This window comes from Lissotriton vulgaris, chromosome 1_1 (genome assembly GCF_964263255.1).
Source record: "Lissotriton vulgaris chromosome 1_1, aLisVul1.2, whole genome shotgun sequence".
NCBI lineage: Eukaryota > Metazoa > Chordata > Amphibia > Caudata > Salamandridae > Lissotriton > Lissotriton vulgaris.
The window spans coordinates 1755455742-1755475680 of NC_141685.1; the positions used below are offsets into that span (position 1 = coordinate 1755455742).

General features: G+C 41.9%; 1 protein-coding gene across 1 annotated transcript in view; it reads right to left on the bottom strand.

The window, feature by feature from the left end:
- Positions 1-19939, bottom strand: part of LOC147751164 (uncharacterized) — a 51484-nt gene that overhangs the window by 16680 nt on the left and 14865 nt on the right. Inside the window, exon 2 of the mRNA XM_086933015.1 lies at positions 2302-2365. Within this exon, the coding sequence (XP_086789141.1) occupies positions 2302-2365 (64 nt within the window). The remainder of the gene's footprint in view (positions 1-2301; positions 2366-19939) is intronic.

The following is a 19939-nucleotide window of genomic DNA, read 5'->3' on the forward strand; positions in this document are numbered from 1 at the left end:
TGTGCTATTTCCGCAAATTGTATGTTTGTTTTTGCTGAGTTTTATGATTGGTGCAGGTACCACTTTGCTCAGTGTGCAAGAATATCAAGTTATTGGGGGCGTGGTAATGCACTCGAAGTTCACTCAAATTGTCTCAATGCTTTTTGTGATGTATTTCATATACGTCGTTGGTGCACAGGTAGGTACCCTACTGAGCCTTTAGGGTATACACTAACAATTTCTGACATGTGTGCCCTGTGGACACAGGACTCACTCCTTCCTTGCACCCCTTTCTCTTTCATTCAATTATTGCTCCATTAGTTCAGGTCGCTGTTTGTAAATTTTATTTTCATTTTCAAACTTTTACTATGTAGCGAGTTTTCAATCAATGTGTTTTCATATTCTTTCATTTGTACATATTATTTACATCATTTTGCTAAGTCCCAATGCATTTCAAGCAATCTGCTCTTCATCAGGGGATTGCTTTCTCTGAAAATGTAATACATCTTGTTAAGTACTTGGTCCATTACCATATACGTACATACAGAAGCTAAATTACATATATATACATGTGCTTATTATTACCCATTATATCGCACTCTTATTAGAGTGTATGCCTGTTTTAAGCTGACACGAATAGCCATTGTTTGTAAACCGTGCACATATTACACCTTATAGCCCTAATGACTGGAAAGCGCTTGTTACACTGACCTTAATGCTTCACTTTAACTTTCAAAACTGTAAAGGGGAACAAAAAGATCCTTCGGTAAATCACTTACTCAATTAGAGTGTGTTTTGGATAAATTTCTTATGTACCATGCAGCCAAAAGGACTGAATGAACGGATCGATTTAAATTGCTTTCTATAAGGACAATCTCATGAGACTATTGATTTACGCTCCAGCTTTGATATGTCAATATGTACCTACGTACACCTGTATATATTTAGTCTACTTGTACAGTGTAATAGTGTACCTCTGCACACACATCATATACCTCAGCGCAAACACGCACCTAACAACATCACTTAAATCTCCTACATTAATTAACATATATGTAGTAATTATAGCGGCAACTTTTATCTAAAGAGCGGGTCACTTTAAATTTCTAGTAAATACTACACGCACACCCACGTAGTCACGGCGCGAAGGGATAGAGCGACGAACGCCAAGGTAGCGAGGAGGAAACAGAGTAATCGCGTACCGGGTAAGAACAGGGCTTTTGAACATCGTGTTTCAGTACACGTTACACTCTAATTGAGTAAGTGATTTACCGAAGGTTCTTTTTGTCCCTTTTACAGTTTTGAAAGTTAAAGTGAAGCATTAAGGTCAGTGTAACGCGCGCTTTCCAGTCATTAGGGCTATAAGGTGTAATATGTGCAAGGTTTACAAACAATGGCTATTCGTGTCAGCTTAAAACAGGCATACACTCTAATAAGAGTATAATATAATGGGTAATAATACGCACATGTATATATTTGTAATTTAGCTTCTGTATGTACGTATATGGTAATGGACCAAGTACTTAACAAGATGTATTACATTTTCAGAGAAAGCAATCCCCTGATGAAGAGCAGATTGCTTGAAATGCATTGGGACTTAGCAAAATGATGTAAATAATATGTACAAATGAAAGAATATGAAAACACATTGATTGAAAACTCGCTACATAGTAAAAGTTTGAAAATGAAAATAAAATTTACAAACAGCGACCTGAACTAATGGATCAATAATTGAATGAAAGAGAAAGGAGGGCAAGGAAGGAGTGAGTCCTGTGTCCACAGGGCACAACTTCCAAAGTCTCATCCTGAGGGATAGAGGTGTACAAAGATTCTACATCGAAAGAGACCGGCAAGTCTCTTTCGCTATCGAAGTCTATTTCTGGTAAGACTCGTAACACATCTTTAGTATCCTGCAAGTATGTAGGCATTTGTTGTACAATGGGCCTCAGAAAGTGGTCAACAAAAGTTGACAGCGGCTCCAATGCCAACCCTATGCCTGATATAATAGGCCTACCAGGCGGTGGCCTCTGCGGCTTATGTACCTTCGGCAGAAGGTAAAAATAGGGTGTTATTGGATGTTTAGAAACCAAGTATGTTGCCTCACCTGCGCCAACATTTACCGTATGGTCAATTTCTACGTGTTCGTAGAAATTGCTCCAACAGAGAGGACTTTGAGGTACATGCGAATAATCTATGTGCACAACCAAGGGATAGACACTATCCAAAGTCGCTCATCAAAAGATCACGGAAAAGAGGGTTTAACAACAACAGAGATGCTCTCCTCAAAGCTCCAATCGTAAAACCACCTTTGGAAAGACTCACCTTTGTGAGCACTTTCAATACTAGAAGCAATGTCATCCAAAAGATCGTGAAAAGACACTGGCCCCTTTTGAACCATGGGAAAGAGAAAATTCTGCAACCTTTGTTTGCATTTAAAAGGGCGAATAGCATCCGAGATCGACTTGTTCACACACGCCCAAGAGAGACTCCTAAAAAACTGGGTGAAACCCTATGGGACCTCCCTCCAGTGGTTGGGCATCACCCGTGCGGTACGTGCTCGGTATGTCCACAGACCAAACCTAGGGAGATAGATATAGGTACTAACAGACCTTGGTTGCAGAACAATTTCAGTAATTGTAATAGCACCAATTTAATTTACATGCTGACATGCCCTTGTTCCATAAGGTATGTAGGAATGACTACTCGGCAAGTTCGGACTAGAATGCTGGAACATAAGAGCTCTTTCCGCTGTAAGAAAAGCCACACTAGGCTCACTAGACATTTCTTGGACCAGGCACACCTTGAAATGGATTTCCAATGGACTGTTCTGGAAAAGCCGTATATACCTAGTCATATAAGTGATGTGTCCGGTTACCTTTTCAGAAAGGAACAGAAATGGATATATAAGTTTAAGTCTGACAAAAGGGGATTAAATGATGAGATTCCTTAGACCTTACTATAATAATCCATCCCAATGCAGTAGTGGTTATTACCGGTTAGCCCTACTTTATAAGGCATATGTAAATGATGAGACTCCTTGGACCTTACTATAATGATCTATCCCTATATTGTAGGGGTTACAGTTAGCCCTTCTTTATAAGGTATATGAAAATTGACATACACTGAGCTACCTGGTCTGAAAGGTTTAGAAGGAACACTGCCATGCATAGGATAGTAGTTACGATGTACTACAATGCCTATACTAATGAAGCCACTGACGTGATTCTGTTGTCATCTATTTCACATATGGAGTGTTTGGGGTAAATTCTGCTATTTGACTGACCCATACTACCTCACAATCACTGTTGTTTACACCACCTATGGAGTATTATTAACTCTCCACAAGGATGCATGGTTAAACATGTGCAACATCTTGTAGACTTTTTCTTTACTAATCGTCTGTTAATTCTACTTCATTTAGAGATCCTGCGATTATTCTGCTAGATTGTATCTGGTAAATATGTTGTTGACATTTCGCTAGCCTAGCATTTATTATCTAGATTCGAGCCATAGATCCTGTGATCATTGCGCTATATTTGCGATGTTTGGGACTACAATTATGGCCGTAGTGATGTCATCTTGTGGTTCTTTAGCGCAAGATATAGCGAGATTTTGCCAGCATAGGAGCTCATCGTCTTTAGTCTTTGCTCCCAAGCTTATCACTTAGTTAGTCGGTCTGAGCATTGACATCCAGGATAAATGATACCTACGGGTGTCCCTAAGCATAGTGGATTATAAGATGCATACACGGGCACACTACTTCAAGGGCGCATATGATTAAACTACTAAAATGGCCGTGATGGCGCTGTTTGGTAGTTTTAGACGCGTTTTCACTCGTTTATTTTCGAGCGAAGTTTGAAGCGCATTAACAGAATGCAAGTCTATTTAACAACATAACACTAAGGAATCTGCTGTCCTGCACATTTAGTTGACGCTAAAGTAAGTTTAAGACATCAAACAATTTACTTACTATTAGGCAAGCAGAGACTAGTCAGGCGGAGGGTTACCATATGAACATCACCCTTGACAGCCTACTTATACAGAGTTTACACACTGGTCGGTGCCTCCCCCAAGCCTCAGATGGAAGCTTGAGGCACCGACGGATAGGTGAGTGAACATGAGATCACTGACTGCCATTATTTAAGATCATTGTTGTTGAAAAGAGCCTATACTGCCAAAACCATCTTTTGAAAGAGCATATCTGGTATTTATATGTCAGAGTCCAATTTTTGGGTTACCATAGGGCTTGGTATACTGAATCTGAAGATTGACCTACTCCACATGTGAGCATCTGGATATAGGGCACTATATATAGAAATGAGTTTGATGTATGGTGATAAGCTAAGAGTTCTTGGTTTTACTGTGCTACATCCCTCTTTTCTTCCCTATATCTTTGTAGTGCGGGGCCTCCTATACCTGAGCAGAGTCCAGGTGAGGTGAGGTATATTCCCCTACCATTAAGGGTGAGCATTGAACATTTAATTTGTATATACACTGATGGTTTTTGGGTGACGCATGTTATTGGGGACTGACATATCTAATACAATGTTAATTATGTAATGCTTTCCTTCGCAGGATTCACTGTAGCTGAAGTGAGTCGGAGGGTGAAAGTCCATGGTTACTACAGGTTGTACCGTATCTAACCATTCTACTTTATTTATATTTATTGTTCTTTGGTGATGGTGGTGATTCTTTCATCTCACTACTAGGAGTGCAACTAATATAAGAGCAGAGGCCCTGATGAATGCCAAGGGATTGAACACCCACTAGGCAGAAACATGTTGGCCCATTTATAGGCAGATATTTGTTACTGTCCTTTTGCACTGTTCTGGTTTTTAATTAGGAGGCGTGTCATGTCCACAGAATAAAGTCGTCAGAAGGAGGGCATTCCATCCTATTTTAAGTCACTATTAGTTTTGTTGCACTTGTCTATTCTACCATCAAAGATCAGTCATCATGGACGTTTCGTTTATGTTGGTGGACCAAATCCCAAAACAGCAATAAGGTGCGGTTCTGTCCCTATGATCAGGGGACCAGCCCTTTATGCACCAGGGTTTGGCCAGATGATATGACTGATCATTAAGTCTCTTTTGATGGAAACCCTACATCATTTGTTTTGGACTGGTTAGCCATTCATGAATACTCTGTGATGTATCGGTCTCTTCTATGCATGGTGAGTTCACTCTTTTTCTCCTTTATCTCCACAAATACACTGTCTATGTGATATATACACTCTGAGATCTAGCCGACTCAGTTTTGACAGTGCAGCTTTAATAGTTAGCTGGTAGACCCCCTGTGTTTCTTGTGTTGTACATTGAGTAGGAGCTGGGGATATAATCAGGTGTGGGTCTTTAAACTACATATCCCTTGGACCCTTTGAAACTATTGTGGTGTTTGTCTGCTGTCGACCAGAGACACAATTCTGCCCTCCTGCTCCTGGGCCAGAATACTCCAGTTGGAACCAGTTCAGGGAGCCATTGGCTCCCTCTCTGGCACGAACCTGGACAAAGGAATGGGAGTATCATCCTCACTGTCCATCCCCTCCTATGGTAGGGCCCCCTGAATTGTCCCAACCCTTTATTTAGAGTACTTAAGGGCTTACCTGTGGTTGGTTCCTTAGATTCGTCATGGGACAAGATTCAGTTCTGAATCCACTTCATCTTCAATCGTCTGGGCTCTTTGGACTTCGTTGAACTTCGCTTTGGGAACCGAGACTGCAACAGAGAAGACTCCTGCTGCTCCTGATCTTGTCGTCCTGCCAGTCTTCTGCGCCACCTGTGCCTGTGCTCCATAAAGGTTCTTCTACAGGCCTGTGGACATCCAAGACACCCGAAGAAATCTCCCTTGGAGTGAAGGAGTCCCTCCTCTGCATCTGCAGACACCACAACGAAGCTGAGCGGTCTGCTGTTCCTGAGCTCCAACGGACTTTGAAAAGGTTCAGCAACACAGGTGGTGGTTCTGCAACTCCCTTGAGGCCTGTACTGGCTTCACAGTAAGTTTCAAGCCAGTATCCCTCGTTGGAACAGTTGGAGCAGTACCCCTGTGCACTGCGTCGACTTGCCGTTGCCACCACTTCTACGTCTTCTGGGTCCAGTCTCGACTTAGGTTGTGGTTCGCATTCCACATTATTAGTATATGGTTTGGCCTCCCGCTGGGGACCACTGTGTATTTGTGCAACTTACGTGTTCTATTACTAAATTATTGTTAGTATTGTGATTATATCTCCATATAGGAGATATTGCAATGTGTTAGTGAGTGTTTATAATAAATACAATTCTTTTTATAACTACACTGTGTGGTTCCTTTTCACTTGACCTACACTATGTGATTAGCACTGTTAAAACAAGCTGCATTACACTCCTTCTGGACTAAGCCTGAAGGCTTCTCTTGACAGATACCACTTGGAGAGCTTTCTAAGGTTGTCTACGACCGCTAAAATCACCATAAGGGTTGTCTCGATTAGTCCAGGGTGCTACACGTACATAAGTGCAAAAGAAACAATTAAGGGACGGAATGCTGGACTATGCAAACATTCACCTTGAGTGGGACAGGTATGTCCAGACGTGGATCCTGTGCTCTCCATGTCACTGGAGCCAAGTGATCCTGGCTGAGGACGGGTGAAACCCCAAAAACTATCCTAGAATGCTTGTTTCCAGTCCATGGAGGATCTGGCCTGGCAGTTCGGGCTGGACTGTTCCATTGGGCACAGCCTGAAGACTGAATTTGGCTGAGTTCAAACTAGAATGGCACTGTGAGCAAAACAATGATGGATTTAGGGCCAGATCTCTGTACTGGGGTGATTGTATGACATTGTTGTGCATTCTTTCCATCAATTGTTCTTTTGTGCCTTTATGCGACTGTTGAATACGATTAATGGCAGGTGTATATAAAATGTCTTTGATGTTTTTGCTTCATTGATATGCTAACATTGGGGAGCAGCGAAAATGCCTTTAAAATCTGGTTCCGTTTGTACCATTGGCCAATATTTCAAGATACATTTTTTGAATCCTGATCTACAGGTGGAAAATTTCGACACTAAAACGGTACGGTTCACCTTGTTGGGTTTTGTGATCGGTACCAGGAGTTGTTCACACGGTATAGATACTAAACTTTGTAGGGCATTTTCCAATATATTGGGTGGATAGTCTCTGTCCTTGAACCTTTGCAACATATCATGGATGTTTGTGGATGGTTTGCCAGGATCAGAAACTATTCTTTTGACACATAACAACTGAGAGTATGGTAGGTATTGTTTTAAAGAGAATTGATGAAAGCTATTGAAATTAAGTAAATTGTTGAGATCCGTGTCTTTCCTGTACAAGTCAAGGTCTAGGTTTCTACCAGATCAGGAGATGCTCATATCCCGAAATTGATCCTGGTATCATTGGAATCGTATGGGAATTTGATATGGTTGTTAATTGAATTTAAATGCTGGATCGCTACTGCTAGTTCGTTTCTGGATCCTTGCACTGTAAAAAAAATCGTCAATATATCTCACAAACCTCAGTAGGCTTTCAGTCCACAGGTCCTTGTGTAAGATATGTTCCATCTCAAACTTATGCATAAATACATGTTTAATGTTCCCCTGATGAAGGGCTGTACTTAGCTCTAAATACATTGGGACCAATTATTCACGCATAATCTGGGAGCAATAACTCTTGTTACCATAAATTGTTTCTTACCAAGCAATATGTAAAGGAAACACACCAAATTATCATTGTAGAGAAGAATTTATGAGGATACAATAAATTCTATATATTGAGAACAAATGAACTTGTCTCACCTTTGATCAAATTTGGATTACTCCATTCATTGGATACCTGGCAGTGCATTCAGGGCACACCGTTCCTGGGGTGGTGCTTTTTTACACATTTCGGCTGACGCTTGTGGATCAGAGAACGATACCCTGTCTGCACGTAACACCTCGTGAACTGTTGAGCCTTTGGAATACCTTTTGGTGTGCATGAACCGCCTTATTTAGCATTTGTTATCTGACCTTAGCTCACAGCACCCAATTACAAAGATGTCATATTAAGACATTTCTAATCTCACTGATAATCAGGTGCATACATTTGCATATTCTGAGAATGAAGCTCAAAGAATCTATGCTTTAATCAATGAAGTGGAAACCGCTAGTTCTAGTACTGGCAACATTCAGAGCAACATCAAGCAATTAATATATCTGACCAAAAGAGAGATCAGCCAACAACTTCACACCAGCACTCTCATCAAATATCATCAAACCCAACACATTCTAAGGGGACAAAGAATCTCACTTAAACCCTCTCTTTGTAAAAACAAAACCAGACTCATCGAAAGAGGGTACAATAAATGTTAACTATATTTAATCCTACTCAACGTTGAAGAACTTTCCAAACTCATTGAGGACCTCAACATTGAAATTAATCAACTTCAACGAGAATTGTACTCTAAGATGGATGCTGAGGATTGGTCTAACACCCTTAGTGACATTAGCATTCAATTGGAGAGAAACAGCCGAGAAATTAATGAACGCAAAATACAAAAATATAAACAGGATATCATTGATTACAAATTGGGGGAAGTGTACACGTGGGCCGAGGTATTAGCAAAACGATGGCAAACAATCCATCATACAAAACGCGGACACTGAAACAACATCAATTGACACCGATTCTATTACTAGAAGAACCAACAGACGCAACATACGGGGCATGAAAGTGACCAGAGATACTCTACCTTTATCAACTGAATAACCAAGTGGATTTACCTCTCAGGTGCCATTTTTATAACAAGGCCCGCAGCAAGAACAGGTGTAGAAACAAGCATTGATCTGACCTTTGTGAAGAGAGTAAGCAGGAGTCGCAGAACTGGATCAAAAATGAATTTGTGTTCAATATTTCCTTACAGCAATTGAGCCAAATTGAAATGGATACCTTACGAAAGGGCCCATCTTTCGTTCCAATTTTCCATTCCAATCTATTAGAATTAGAGGTGAGCTTCTTTAAGTTCATGCTCACACTTCGCCTTAAATACTTCTTTTCTAATGTAGTTTAACATCAACAATCCGAAGATAAAGGTACATTGAAAGGATTAAGAACCAGAAGTACCTTTATGGCTCCTGTCAGCCATAAAATGTCGGACTCCTTTGAAACCATCTTCAAACAAAACATGCAAAATCTGCACAAAGGTAACAAAACCAAACATGCAAATCTTACTATCGAATAATTTGGGATTCTTAGTAACATTGCCAACAGTACAAAAATCAAATGCACCATGGCAAACAAGGGAGGAGCAATAGTTATTATGGATTCATCATTTTACATCCAGAGTGTCAATGATCATGTATTTGACCCTTCGACCTACAGGAAACTTGAAAATATCCAATCAATAAATTGTAAAGACATTGAAAACTCTCTTGGACTCACTGACTATGACAGAAGTTATTTACTTAAAGCAGATCCAAGATGTCCAACTATCAATATGCTGCCCAAAATTCACAAGAATCTGCACAAACCCCCGTTCAGACCTATTGTGTCAACATGTGGCTCCTTACATGAACCTATTGGCAAATATTTGGCCCAATATTTGCAACCTCTAGTTCAACAAATGTTAACTTACATCAAAGATACCACTGATTTCTTGAACGAAATTCAAAACATCCATCTTGAAGATGATTCCAACATTCTACTATGCACTATACATGTCAAATCACTCTACACTTCCATTTCCCAGGACCTAGACATAGAGGAGGTTGATAATTTCTTGACTCAAACCGATTGGGATGACGATTTAAAAATCTTTCTCTTGGAATTGTTACACTATTCCCTGTATCACAGCTATTTTCGCTGGAAGGATGAATATTGCTCCCCACATTCTAGCGATGTTACGCTTAGCCACCATGTGTCCTATGGTTACCCAAAGCCTCTCCTTGCTACTCAGATCAGTGGGCCCCACACATTAAGCAGACACATCTTGGCTTCTAAATTTAAGTCTTGACCAAACACCCCCATCATACAGTGCAGTACTCCTATCCAGTATTTATGGATATTAACACAATTCCACTGTATTTGTATGAACATACCCTCCCGCCCACATTGTCTCATACAGCTGGTGTCTTCTCCATATCCTATTCGCACCAAGGCTGGCCTAGAGTAGTATTTTCTATGGAGGATTTTAAGTTGCACCAGTTTAAGCCGCGATGAAATTGCCACCTCCCTGGGGGAGGCTAGTGCCTGCGTCCAGTCTTCATCATCTAGCTCTAGCAGGTCTTCGGCCCGTTTTCCCTAAAGCCGTATTAGGGGATCTGATGCATGATTCATTAACTTCCGGTAGGTAAGGGATATCAATTTCCAGGGCATGAAGCCATCAAGGAGTCTGTCCTCCAGTGGTGATGCCTCCAGCAGTATCTCCCCTAATGGGATGCAGGCATATAAGGCATGCCGAACTTGATAGTAACTAAATATTTCGGAGTCTGCTAGGTTATCTTCACGCTGCAGCACAGAGAATTCTACCACCCTGCCCCCCGTAAGTCTCCCACCCTGGACAGTCCAATCAGATCCCATTTGTCAAACCCTTTGGAGTTGTGAAGTGTTCCCAACAGGCAGAAATCCCGTAAGGGGTGGCCTGCGTGATTTTTTTGCCCCATCCTAGACTTTTGTAGGTGTTGTGCCAAATATGGACCGAGTGTAACGTAGGTCCCGCAAGTCGTAGTTTAGCAGGACTAGAGTATAGTGCCCTCTCATAGGAGCCCCCCTGGAAAAGCCATCTGTCCATTTGATATCCTGGGTTGCGAAGTGGTCGGTATTTACCCTGGTTAATAGCAGCCAATTGCGCCACCCAGTAGTATCTTTTGGTGTCCAAGAGTCCAATTACTCCATCGTACCATCCACGGACCAATTCAGGAAGTGATATTCACGGTGTCCCTTTTTCCAAAAGGAGAGCTCTTTGTTCGCTCTCTATCGCCGCAAAATAGGTTGCTAAAATTGGAGCGGGTGCATTGTGCAGCATATACAAGAAGCTAAGCAGAGACGTCATTTTAAAAAGCACTGCTTTGCCCAGCAGGGACAGGGGGAGTGACCTCCAATGTTCCACATCATTCCACACAGTCATCGCAAAGTCATATCTGGAATATCTACCAAAGGTGTTCAATATATCAAGGACTGTGTTATTCACGGTCCATGAAATTCAGGAGTCTGGCTAGTATTGGCCGTGGGGGAGCTCCCTGTATAGGCCTTCTCCCTGGTACTCTAAGCGTTCTTTCGACTGTGAAATACTTTGATAGGGTTTTGGGCCGGAGGTGGTTTAGAATACGGTCCTCCACAAATAGGTAAACAGCTGGCCCTTCGGCCCTCTCTGGAACCCCTATAATCCGTACATTATTGCATCGTGAATGGCCTTCATAATCATCTAGTTGAGTTTCTGTCCATTTCTGCGCAGCCTGAAGTGCTTTAATCTCTTGTTGCATCGGATGGATTTAGCTGCTGAGATCGGTCGTCACTATTTCAATGGATTTCACCCTCTTACTTGTCTTCTGCAGATCAGCACTTATCAAGGTAATTTGGGTAGTGATGGCGTCCATTCTTTGTTCCAGCAATGTTTGTACACCATCTATTGCTGCCATATCTTTAAGTGTGGGTCCCACCTTGTCCGAGATAGTAGTCTAATCATTGTTTGCTCTGTTTGCTGCTTCAGCTTCTCCCGCCCTATGGGTGGCATATTTGTCCAGCTTGGTTTGGAGAATGCCTTTCTGTCCTTTTGCCCCAGACATCATAGGTCTTCGCCAATGCTCAATGATTAGCCTGCACTGGTGGTATCCGCTGTCTGTTCTTGGGATTGCTATCCCTCGACGGCCTGTCGGGGTTAGCCCAGGGGGCTCTAGGTCCTGCTGCTTCTAGGGCGGCTTCTGGGAATGTCGTCAAGCTCTTCTGTGTAAGACCAAAGGACCTCTCTGTCCCTGAAGGTAAATCTGTCTGCAGCCCGACTGTGTATTCCTGGGGCCCTACCCCTTGGGTGTTGCTCACTATATTCCCGAGTATGTATTGGACAGTATCCGCAGGTCCACAGGTTTACGCCACCTCAGAATGGATTTTTTGAGTTAGTGTTCTTTTACCTCCGGGGGGCAGGGACCCACATGGGCCACAACCCTACCTCCAACTACCCCCTCCCTGACGTACTGCCTTCCAACGGCTGATTCTTCTCCTTTCTTGGTGCTGGTTCAAGCAAAGAAGATTACCATGCGGCCGGGGCTGAACCGACTGTGCGTCGATGTTCTGGGCAGGTGCTTTAATGATGAAGCATGCGAGACAGCGCCTCGATCGTGTAGTTAATCGCGGGCCCAGATGGAGACAACAGCTCCTCCCCACACCACCCCCATCTCTACTGTGTTGGGGAGGACCAACCAGCCGACGTACTTTGCGTTGGGAGCTGCGAGTGTACAATCGCAGGCTCTGTGCTTAGTGCTCTTCAGAGATCAGGAGATAGAGGCTGCTTCACCTGAAGGTCCCCGTTGGCTCACATGTACTTGAGCCTGGGGCTTCTTGGGCCCTCTCAGCACGCAGCTCGTTAGCTGTGATATCTTCTTTTACCCGTGTTTCTCTAGTGCACCGTTTGATCACCGAGGTTGCCCCACCCCTCTGCTGCGATCCTGGGGGATTTTTCGGGTCAGTTTGCGGATATTAGGGCCAGATTAGGCAGACAGGAGGAAGGAGCCTCACCCACGTGCGGCCATCGCGCTCGGTGCTCAAGCCACGCTCCTCCGCTATGAAAATGTATTTATGCATAAGATCGAGTTGGAACATATTTTACACAATGACCTAAGGACTGAAAACCTACTGATGTTCGTGAGATATAGCGACAATATATTTTTACTGTGGAAAGGATCCAGAAACGAACTAGCAGTGCTGATCCAGCATTTGAATCAATTAACGACCGTATCGAGTTTACACACAATTCCAACATACCAGGATCAATTTCCTTGATATGAACATCTCCAGATCTGGTAGAAACCTAGACACCAACTTGTACAGGAAAGACACAGATCGCAACAACTTAACTTAATTTCAATAGCTTTTATCAATTCTCTTTGAAACAAAACCTACCATACACTCAGTTGTTATGTGTCAAAAGAATAGTTTCTGATCCTGGCAAACTATCCATAAACATCCATGATGTGTTGCAAAGTTTTAAAGACAGAGAATATCTACCCAATATATTGGGAAATGCCCTACAAAGTGCAGCATCTATACCGCATGAACAAGTCCAGGAACCGATAACAAAACCAAACAAGGTGAACCGTACAGTTTTAGTTTCGAAATTTTCCACATGGAGCTCGGGATTCAAACAATTCATCTTGAAATATTGGCCAATGGTACATACGGAACCAGATTTTAAAGCAATGTCGCTGCTCTCCCGTGTTCGTATGTGAACGTAGCAAAAACATCAACGAAATGTAGTCTACACCTGTCATTAAACCTATTCAACAAAATAGCATTAATGTTGTTTAATAGGATAAGACATCCGTGCGGGCTGGCCTGTATTGGAAAAACCGAGTGCAAAATCACGACAAGATTAAATGAACATATTAGAAACTTTGAACCCACAATTTGAAATCAAGTGTAGCCTCGTACTTCTTATCATGCAATCACAACATCAGTCAATTACGATTCATGGTACTTGAGACAGTGTTACCATGTGAGGGTATAAACAATTGCAAATTTCTTCTCCTGAGAGAAACACATTGGATTAAACTATTGGACACGCTCCATCCGAATTGGCTGAATGACCGGATAGAATACAGTTGTGTTTTATAACTGGACACAACCACAGCATGTACCATAGTCATTGAACCTAACTGATCAGAATTCATTTCTCTTGTCCTTTGTTTACATTATACACAGTGTTTTCCTCAGTTAGATATCTCAATATTGTGTCTAGCATCATGCAGCATTAGTTGAATCCCAGCCAAATGACTTTACTAATTGTCTTACCATTTCAAGATGGCAACCACATTTATTCTTATATACATTTTTTCTTTTTACTTTGCTGTTATTCCGACACTCTTTGCAGTGTCCTTTCTCTTATTATCATTAATGCTCACACATGCTCAATGAGAACAGCCACCACTAAATGGCAATGAGTATTTATCTTCCCCAAATACCGGAGTTATGTTACACTAGTACAAACAAACAAGTCTGTTTTGTGCTTTTCACTTTCCCTGCATGATATCATCGAGTCACTTGTTCTGTTTAGTCACACCCATTCGTAATTAGTAAATTTTCACCTTTCACTCTCCATCTAGACACACCTATTGGTCTATTTAGCTTGTGTAAATTAATCTGTCGTTTAACATTTTCCGCATTACACCCAGGCTACTTGCCCGGTCCGTATCAACCTCTATGATGTGTTTTCAACCAACTAAAGCGGTAAGAATTAGATTGATATGTGTTCCTAATTTATTCCCTATTCTAGATGAGTCACATGTGATCACCTGTTTGCTGGAACGAACCTTGATATTCCGAGCACGCTTTGGAACGTTAGGACCTTTTTGCATGTCAATCGCCGTCACCCCTACCGACGCTTTCTACCTTCATCTCAGACCCCCATTGTTTTTTATCACAGCACTGATTCCAATACATGAGTGAACCTCATGCATTTTGCTTTACCTATGAAACACTGACTCCAATATAACACACCCGCTACGGTTACTTTCCACTACATTTTATGATTAATCCGCTGTAACCCCGCCCGTATTAGGCCATTGAACACAATGCATGATTATAATAGACCATTTCATTACCACACTGTGGCCTGCGTTTTCCCTTCTTCTTTTCTGTTCTTCAGATGTTTGATGTTTAATGTTCCCCTGATGAAGGGCTGCACTCAGCCCGAAATGCATTGGGACCAATTATTCACCAATAATCTGGGAGCAATAACTTTTGTTACCACAAATAGTTTCTTGCCAAGCAATATGTGAAGGAAGCACACCGAATTATCATTGTAAAGAAGAATTTATGAGGATACAATAAATTCTGTATTTGAAAACGGATTAACTTGTCTCACCTTTGACTAGCGCTGTAACGGGCTGAAAACAAACATTGCCGCCATCACCGAGGAAATTAGGCCACGACCACTATCGGGAGGCCACGCCCCCAGCCTACGACATAAAAAGCGCTGAATACAAGCGTTTTTTAGATACGATCCTACCATCTTCTGAGGCGGAAGCCGGGAGGAAAACCTGCCATATTTTAAAACTTTTGTTAAACTTACTTGTTCTTATTTGTGCGTTCTCCCCTGGGCACCATATCACAAGAGCTATTGTGCTTAGACAAACCCGCACAGCGGATATTAGCTCTGTAACGGGCTGAAAACAAACATTGCCGCCATCACCGAAGAAATTAGACCACGCCCACTATCGGGAGGCCACGCCCCCTGTTGGCATCGCCCTACGCCTATAAAACATGTGCATTCCTAGGACGCGCAACGCACGAGCGCAGCGGGAGCGCCGTTTGCGCGCCAAGCCCGTCTGCGCCCGTCCGCGCCGAGACCGGGCCCAGGGCCATGCCCCTTGACCAAAATCACGCAGATATCAGAAGACATACCTACTCCAGCCAGGAGATTCTAGCACTAAGACCTCATGCCAGATGCAATCCATTGGATCCACATAAGGAAGGTAAGACATGTCCAACCTGCTCACGAACATTTGCCTTTTCACAGATCAGAGATCTTAGTATAACATATAACAAACCTACAAAAACATCTTATAGAAAAACATTTATTAAAGCTGGTCTCATAAATGTCAGATCTATGGTCAAGCATAATGTTCAGACAGCTGAGCTAATTGAAAGCCAACATTTGGACCTTCTGTTCGTAACCGAAACATGGGCAGATGAAGCATCAGATACAGATCTGACCCTAGCAATCCCAGAGGGCTTCTCCATCTATAGAGCAGACAGGAAAATAAAACGAGGAGGAGGATTAGCAATCTTAGCGAAGGAGGGACTGCAGATTAAAAGTTCAGACAAAGGAAGTAACCCAGATTGTGAAACGCTATCCTTTCAAATAAAAATTACCAATAATTATACTTTTAATGGTCTATTAATCTATAGACCACCAAATGCAAAAAAACACCTCTAATTGACCTATTAAGCCCATTTCTAGAATCTAGTGTGACGTACTGTGACTACACAATTCTAGGAGATTTTAATGTACACCTAGAAAAAACATCAGACCCTAAGGTAAAATCATTTAAAGACGAAATGGCAAATTTTGATTTAGAGCAGAAAGTATATACAGATACGCATTGCGCCGACCACACTCTGGATGGAATTTTTACTTCATGCCGGAAGTTGAACATAACTGATACGCTCCCAATCCCATGGTCAGACCATAAGATGGTCTCCTTCTTATTAGAAAACATGCAAGATATGGGAAAACCGGTTAAAGCCAAAAAAAATCGCATATCATGAATGGTCCAAAATCCAGCCCCAAATACTCATAGATACTTTATGTTCTTCATACCCAACTTTAGATGCAGACAGCAATAAAGCCTGTAAACAAATTAATACATGGCTAGGGAACGCAGTCCAACTAACAGCTTCAATGAAGCAAATCACTCTCAAAAGAAAAACCCCCTCACAACCATGGTTCTCAGAAACTCTGAAGGAAAAAAAACAAGAATGTAGAAGAGCAGAAAAGAAATGGAGAGCTAACTATGAGGTACAGCAAAGACTAGAATACAAAACAATACTCGCTAGCTATAAAAAATTAATAACATTAGAGAAAAGCAGATACTTCGTCCAAAAAATTAATGAATCAAAAAATTCTAGCAAAACTCTTTTCTCCACTGTCAAAAAACTTTCAAAGATCGAAAATAACACGCCAGAAGAAATTTCATCGGACTTTTGTAATACTTTGGGTAATTTCTTTGTAGATAAAGTATCGTCAGTCTACGAATCTTTTAAAAATTACAAATCAGATAAAACTAATCGAACAGATAAAATTTTTGATCAAACAATAAATTCAGAGGAACAATCAGTTCAACCTATAATTAAGCATGGGCGAATTTTGCGAATCTGGCGTTCGCGAATTTTGTGAATTTGCGAACTCGCAATCCGTAAAATCCGCGAATTCTCGCGAATTTGCGGATTTTTTTTGTTCGCGAGGATTTCTGCCAGTTCGCGAGGGTTTTGTACCAGTTCGCAATTGCGAACTTACATGTCGGCTCGCAACGGTCGCGATTATGTTGTTTCTACGTCTGGTTCATCATCACAGGTTCCCAGCACCCTCTGTTTCACCCCTGCCACCCTCTGTTTCACCCATGCCACCCTCTGGTACATCAATGCCTCCCTCTGGTTCATCATCACTGTAGATTATGGGGGGAAAAAGCAAGCACACCTGCCCTGCTTCAACTGACATGAATTCATTTGGGGTTGATTTATTAATGTGTCACTGCTTTAAAATTCCAGTCTGGCACCTGCTTCCTTATCTGTAATTTGCTTTCTGTTGCAGTGCAAATTTTTTTCCAGGACCTTTGTGGCCTACTTCTAGCTATTCTATGAGCCTGCTGTGAGGGTCAGAGCAGGGTCATACAATTGTTGCAACTAGCAACTGAACTCTGGAGGGGCCCTTGTCAGGAAGCACTACAGGGAATGGTTACTAATGATGAGTTTGAACTTTTGAACCTGCTGAAGGCTTTCAGTTTTGCAAAACTCGTTTTTCTGCAGAACAGCATTACAGCAACTGTAATGCCCCAAACAAGCTTACTTGAGAAAGTTGATTTCTAATCCAAAAGTGATCCAAAGAAAGTCAAAAGGCCTCAAATCCAAAAAAGTGCAGGCAAATGTCAACCTGAGGAGTTATTCTGATAAAAATCATCATTTTCAGAAGGTCTATGCTGCTTGCTAGTAGATTTCTTGTGCAGAATTGCAATTTTTGTAATTTCGCGAGTGCGAGATTGTTGCTGCCCGCCGCACCTACATGTTCGCAATTGCGAACTTACACCGCACGCCGCAAAATTATATCACCAAGGAAAAAAAAACACTGCGTGCGAATTTGTGGATTTTTGGAAAATTCGTGAGCATTCGCGGATTGCGAATTTACCGAAAATCCGCAAAATCCGCGAGCGGAACGGATTTTCCGCCCATGCTTACCTATAATGTTCCAATTTACTATTCCAACAAAAGACCAAATTCAGAAAGAACTACTTAACATTAACTCAGGCAGCCCAACAGACCCATGTCCGCCCAAAATAATGCACATTTGCTCAGAACAATTGAGTATTGTACTAGAAAGATTATTTAGCCAAATAATCGACCCCAACACTTTCCCGGATGACTGGAAAAAGATTTCCATTAGACCACTACTGAAAAAACCCAATCTGGATAGAGAAGAGCCAAGCAGTTACAGACCCATAGCCAGAATTCCTTTCGCTGCCTAAATAAACAACTATTCCGGTATTTGATCGACGGTAACTGGCTGGACGACTCTCAGTTTGGTTTCCGAGAAGCACACGGAACAGAAACTGCTCTAATTACAGCAGTAGAAGAACTCCGTAAAGTGATGGACAATGGAGCGAAGGCCGCCTTGATATTATTAGACTTATCGGCGGCCTTCGACAGGGTCAGTCATGAAATTCTTTTAAAACGATTAAAAACAGCAGAAATACATGACTCAACATGTACTCTCATTGAATCCTATCTTGCTAATAGAACTTTTACAGTAGAAGTAGAAGGAGCAAAATCTAAAGCCTTTTCTCTACCATGCGGAGTGCCGCAGGGATCATCATTAAGTCCCACCCTTTTTAACCTTTATATTGCCCCACTTGCAGAGTAATAAGAAGCTGTGGTTTCACCCCAATATCATACGCTGATGACACTCAGATTGTAGTGACCATCAACAAAGATATAGAAGAAACAGCAGAAAAGTTCCAACATTGTATGATACAGGTCAGCCAATGGATGGAAAGGAATTGCCTGAGGCTCAATGGAGACAAGAGTGAAGTGATGATAATAGGGGTGACACAAACATCTGGTCCCCCGCCTGGTGGCCCAAGGACATGGGCAGATGCCCTGGATCATCAGAAAAAGTGAAAAATCTGGGTTTCACCCTGGATATGAACTTATCTTTTGAAGCTCAAGCCAACAAGTTAGCATCATCACTCTGGTACATCTTAAAAATGATAAAGAAACTATTTCCATATCTACCACAAGATTCTCGGAAAGCGGTAGTTACAGCATTAGCATTAGCAAGACTGGATTATGGAAACGGTCTATATGCCGGAGCCAGTAAAAAGACCACAGATAAATTACAACGCCTGCAAAATGCAGCAGCTAGACTGGTTCTAAACATACCCAAGTTTGAGCCAATCAGACACAGACTGAAAAATCTACATTGGCTGCCAATTGAAAAGAGGGTGAAATTTAAATCACTCTGTCTTACCTATAAGGCACTACAGGGAAAAGGATCACAATTTTTGAGGGACCATTTGAAACAATATGAACCCATGAGACCTCTGATATCGGGCCAGATGAAACTAATTGTTGTTCCCAGATTTAAAAGAGCTAACTGGGGTGGGAGAAGTTTCCTGATACATGCAGCATGTACATGGAACCAACTGCCTCTGAACATAAAAACATGTCCATCCTTAGAAACCTTTAGAAAGGAAGTAAAGACATGGCTTTTCTCCGAATAATCATCAGACACTGCTACAAAGCAGGAAAGGATATATCTTAGCGCCAAGACGCCCATGGGCAATCGCTGCGCTCTACAAATTTACAAATCAAATCAATCAAATCAAATCACCTTTGATCAAATTTGGATTATACCATTCATTGGATACCTGGCAGTGCATTAAGGGGACACCGCCTCTGGGGTGGTGCTCTTTTACATGTAGTACAGAGGTTAACAGCCGTAATTTCATAAAGTTAAATAGGCCCTTTCTGAATGCACTTGATCAAGAAGCAATAATCCACACTGTATGAAA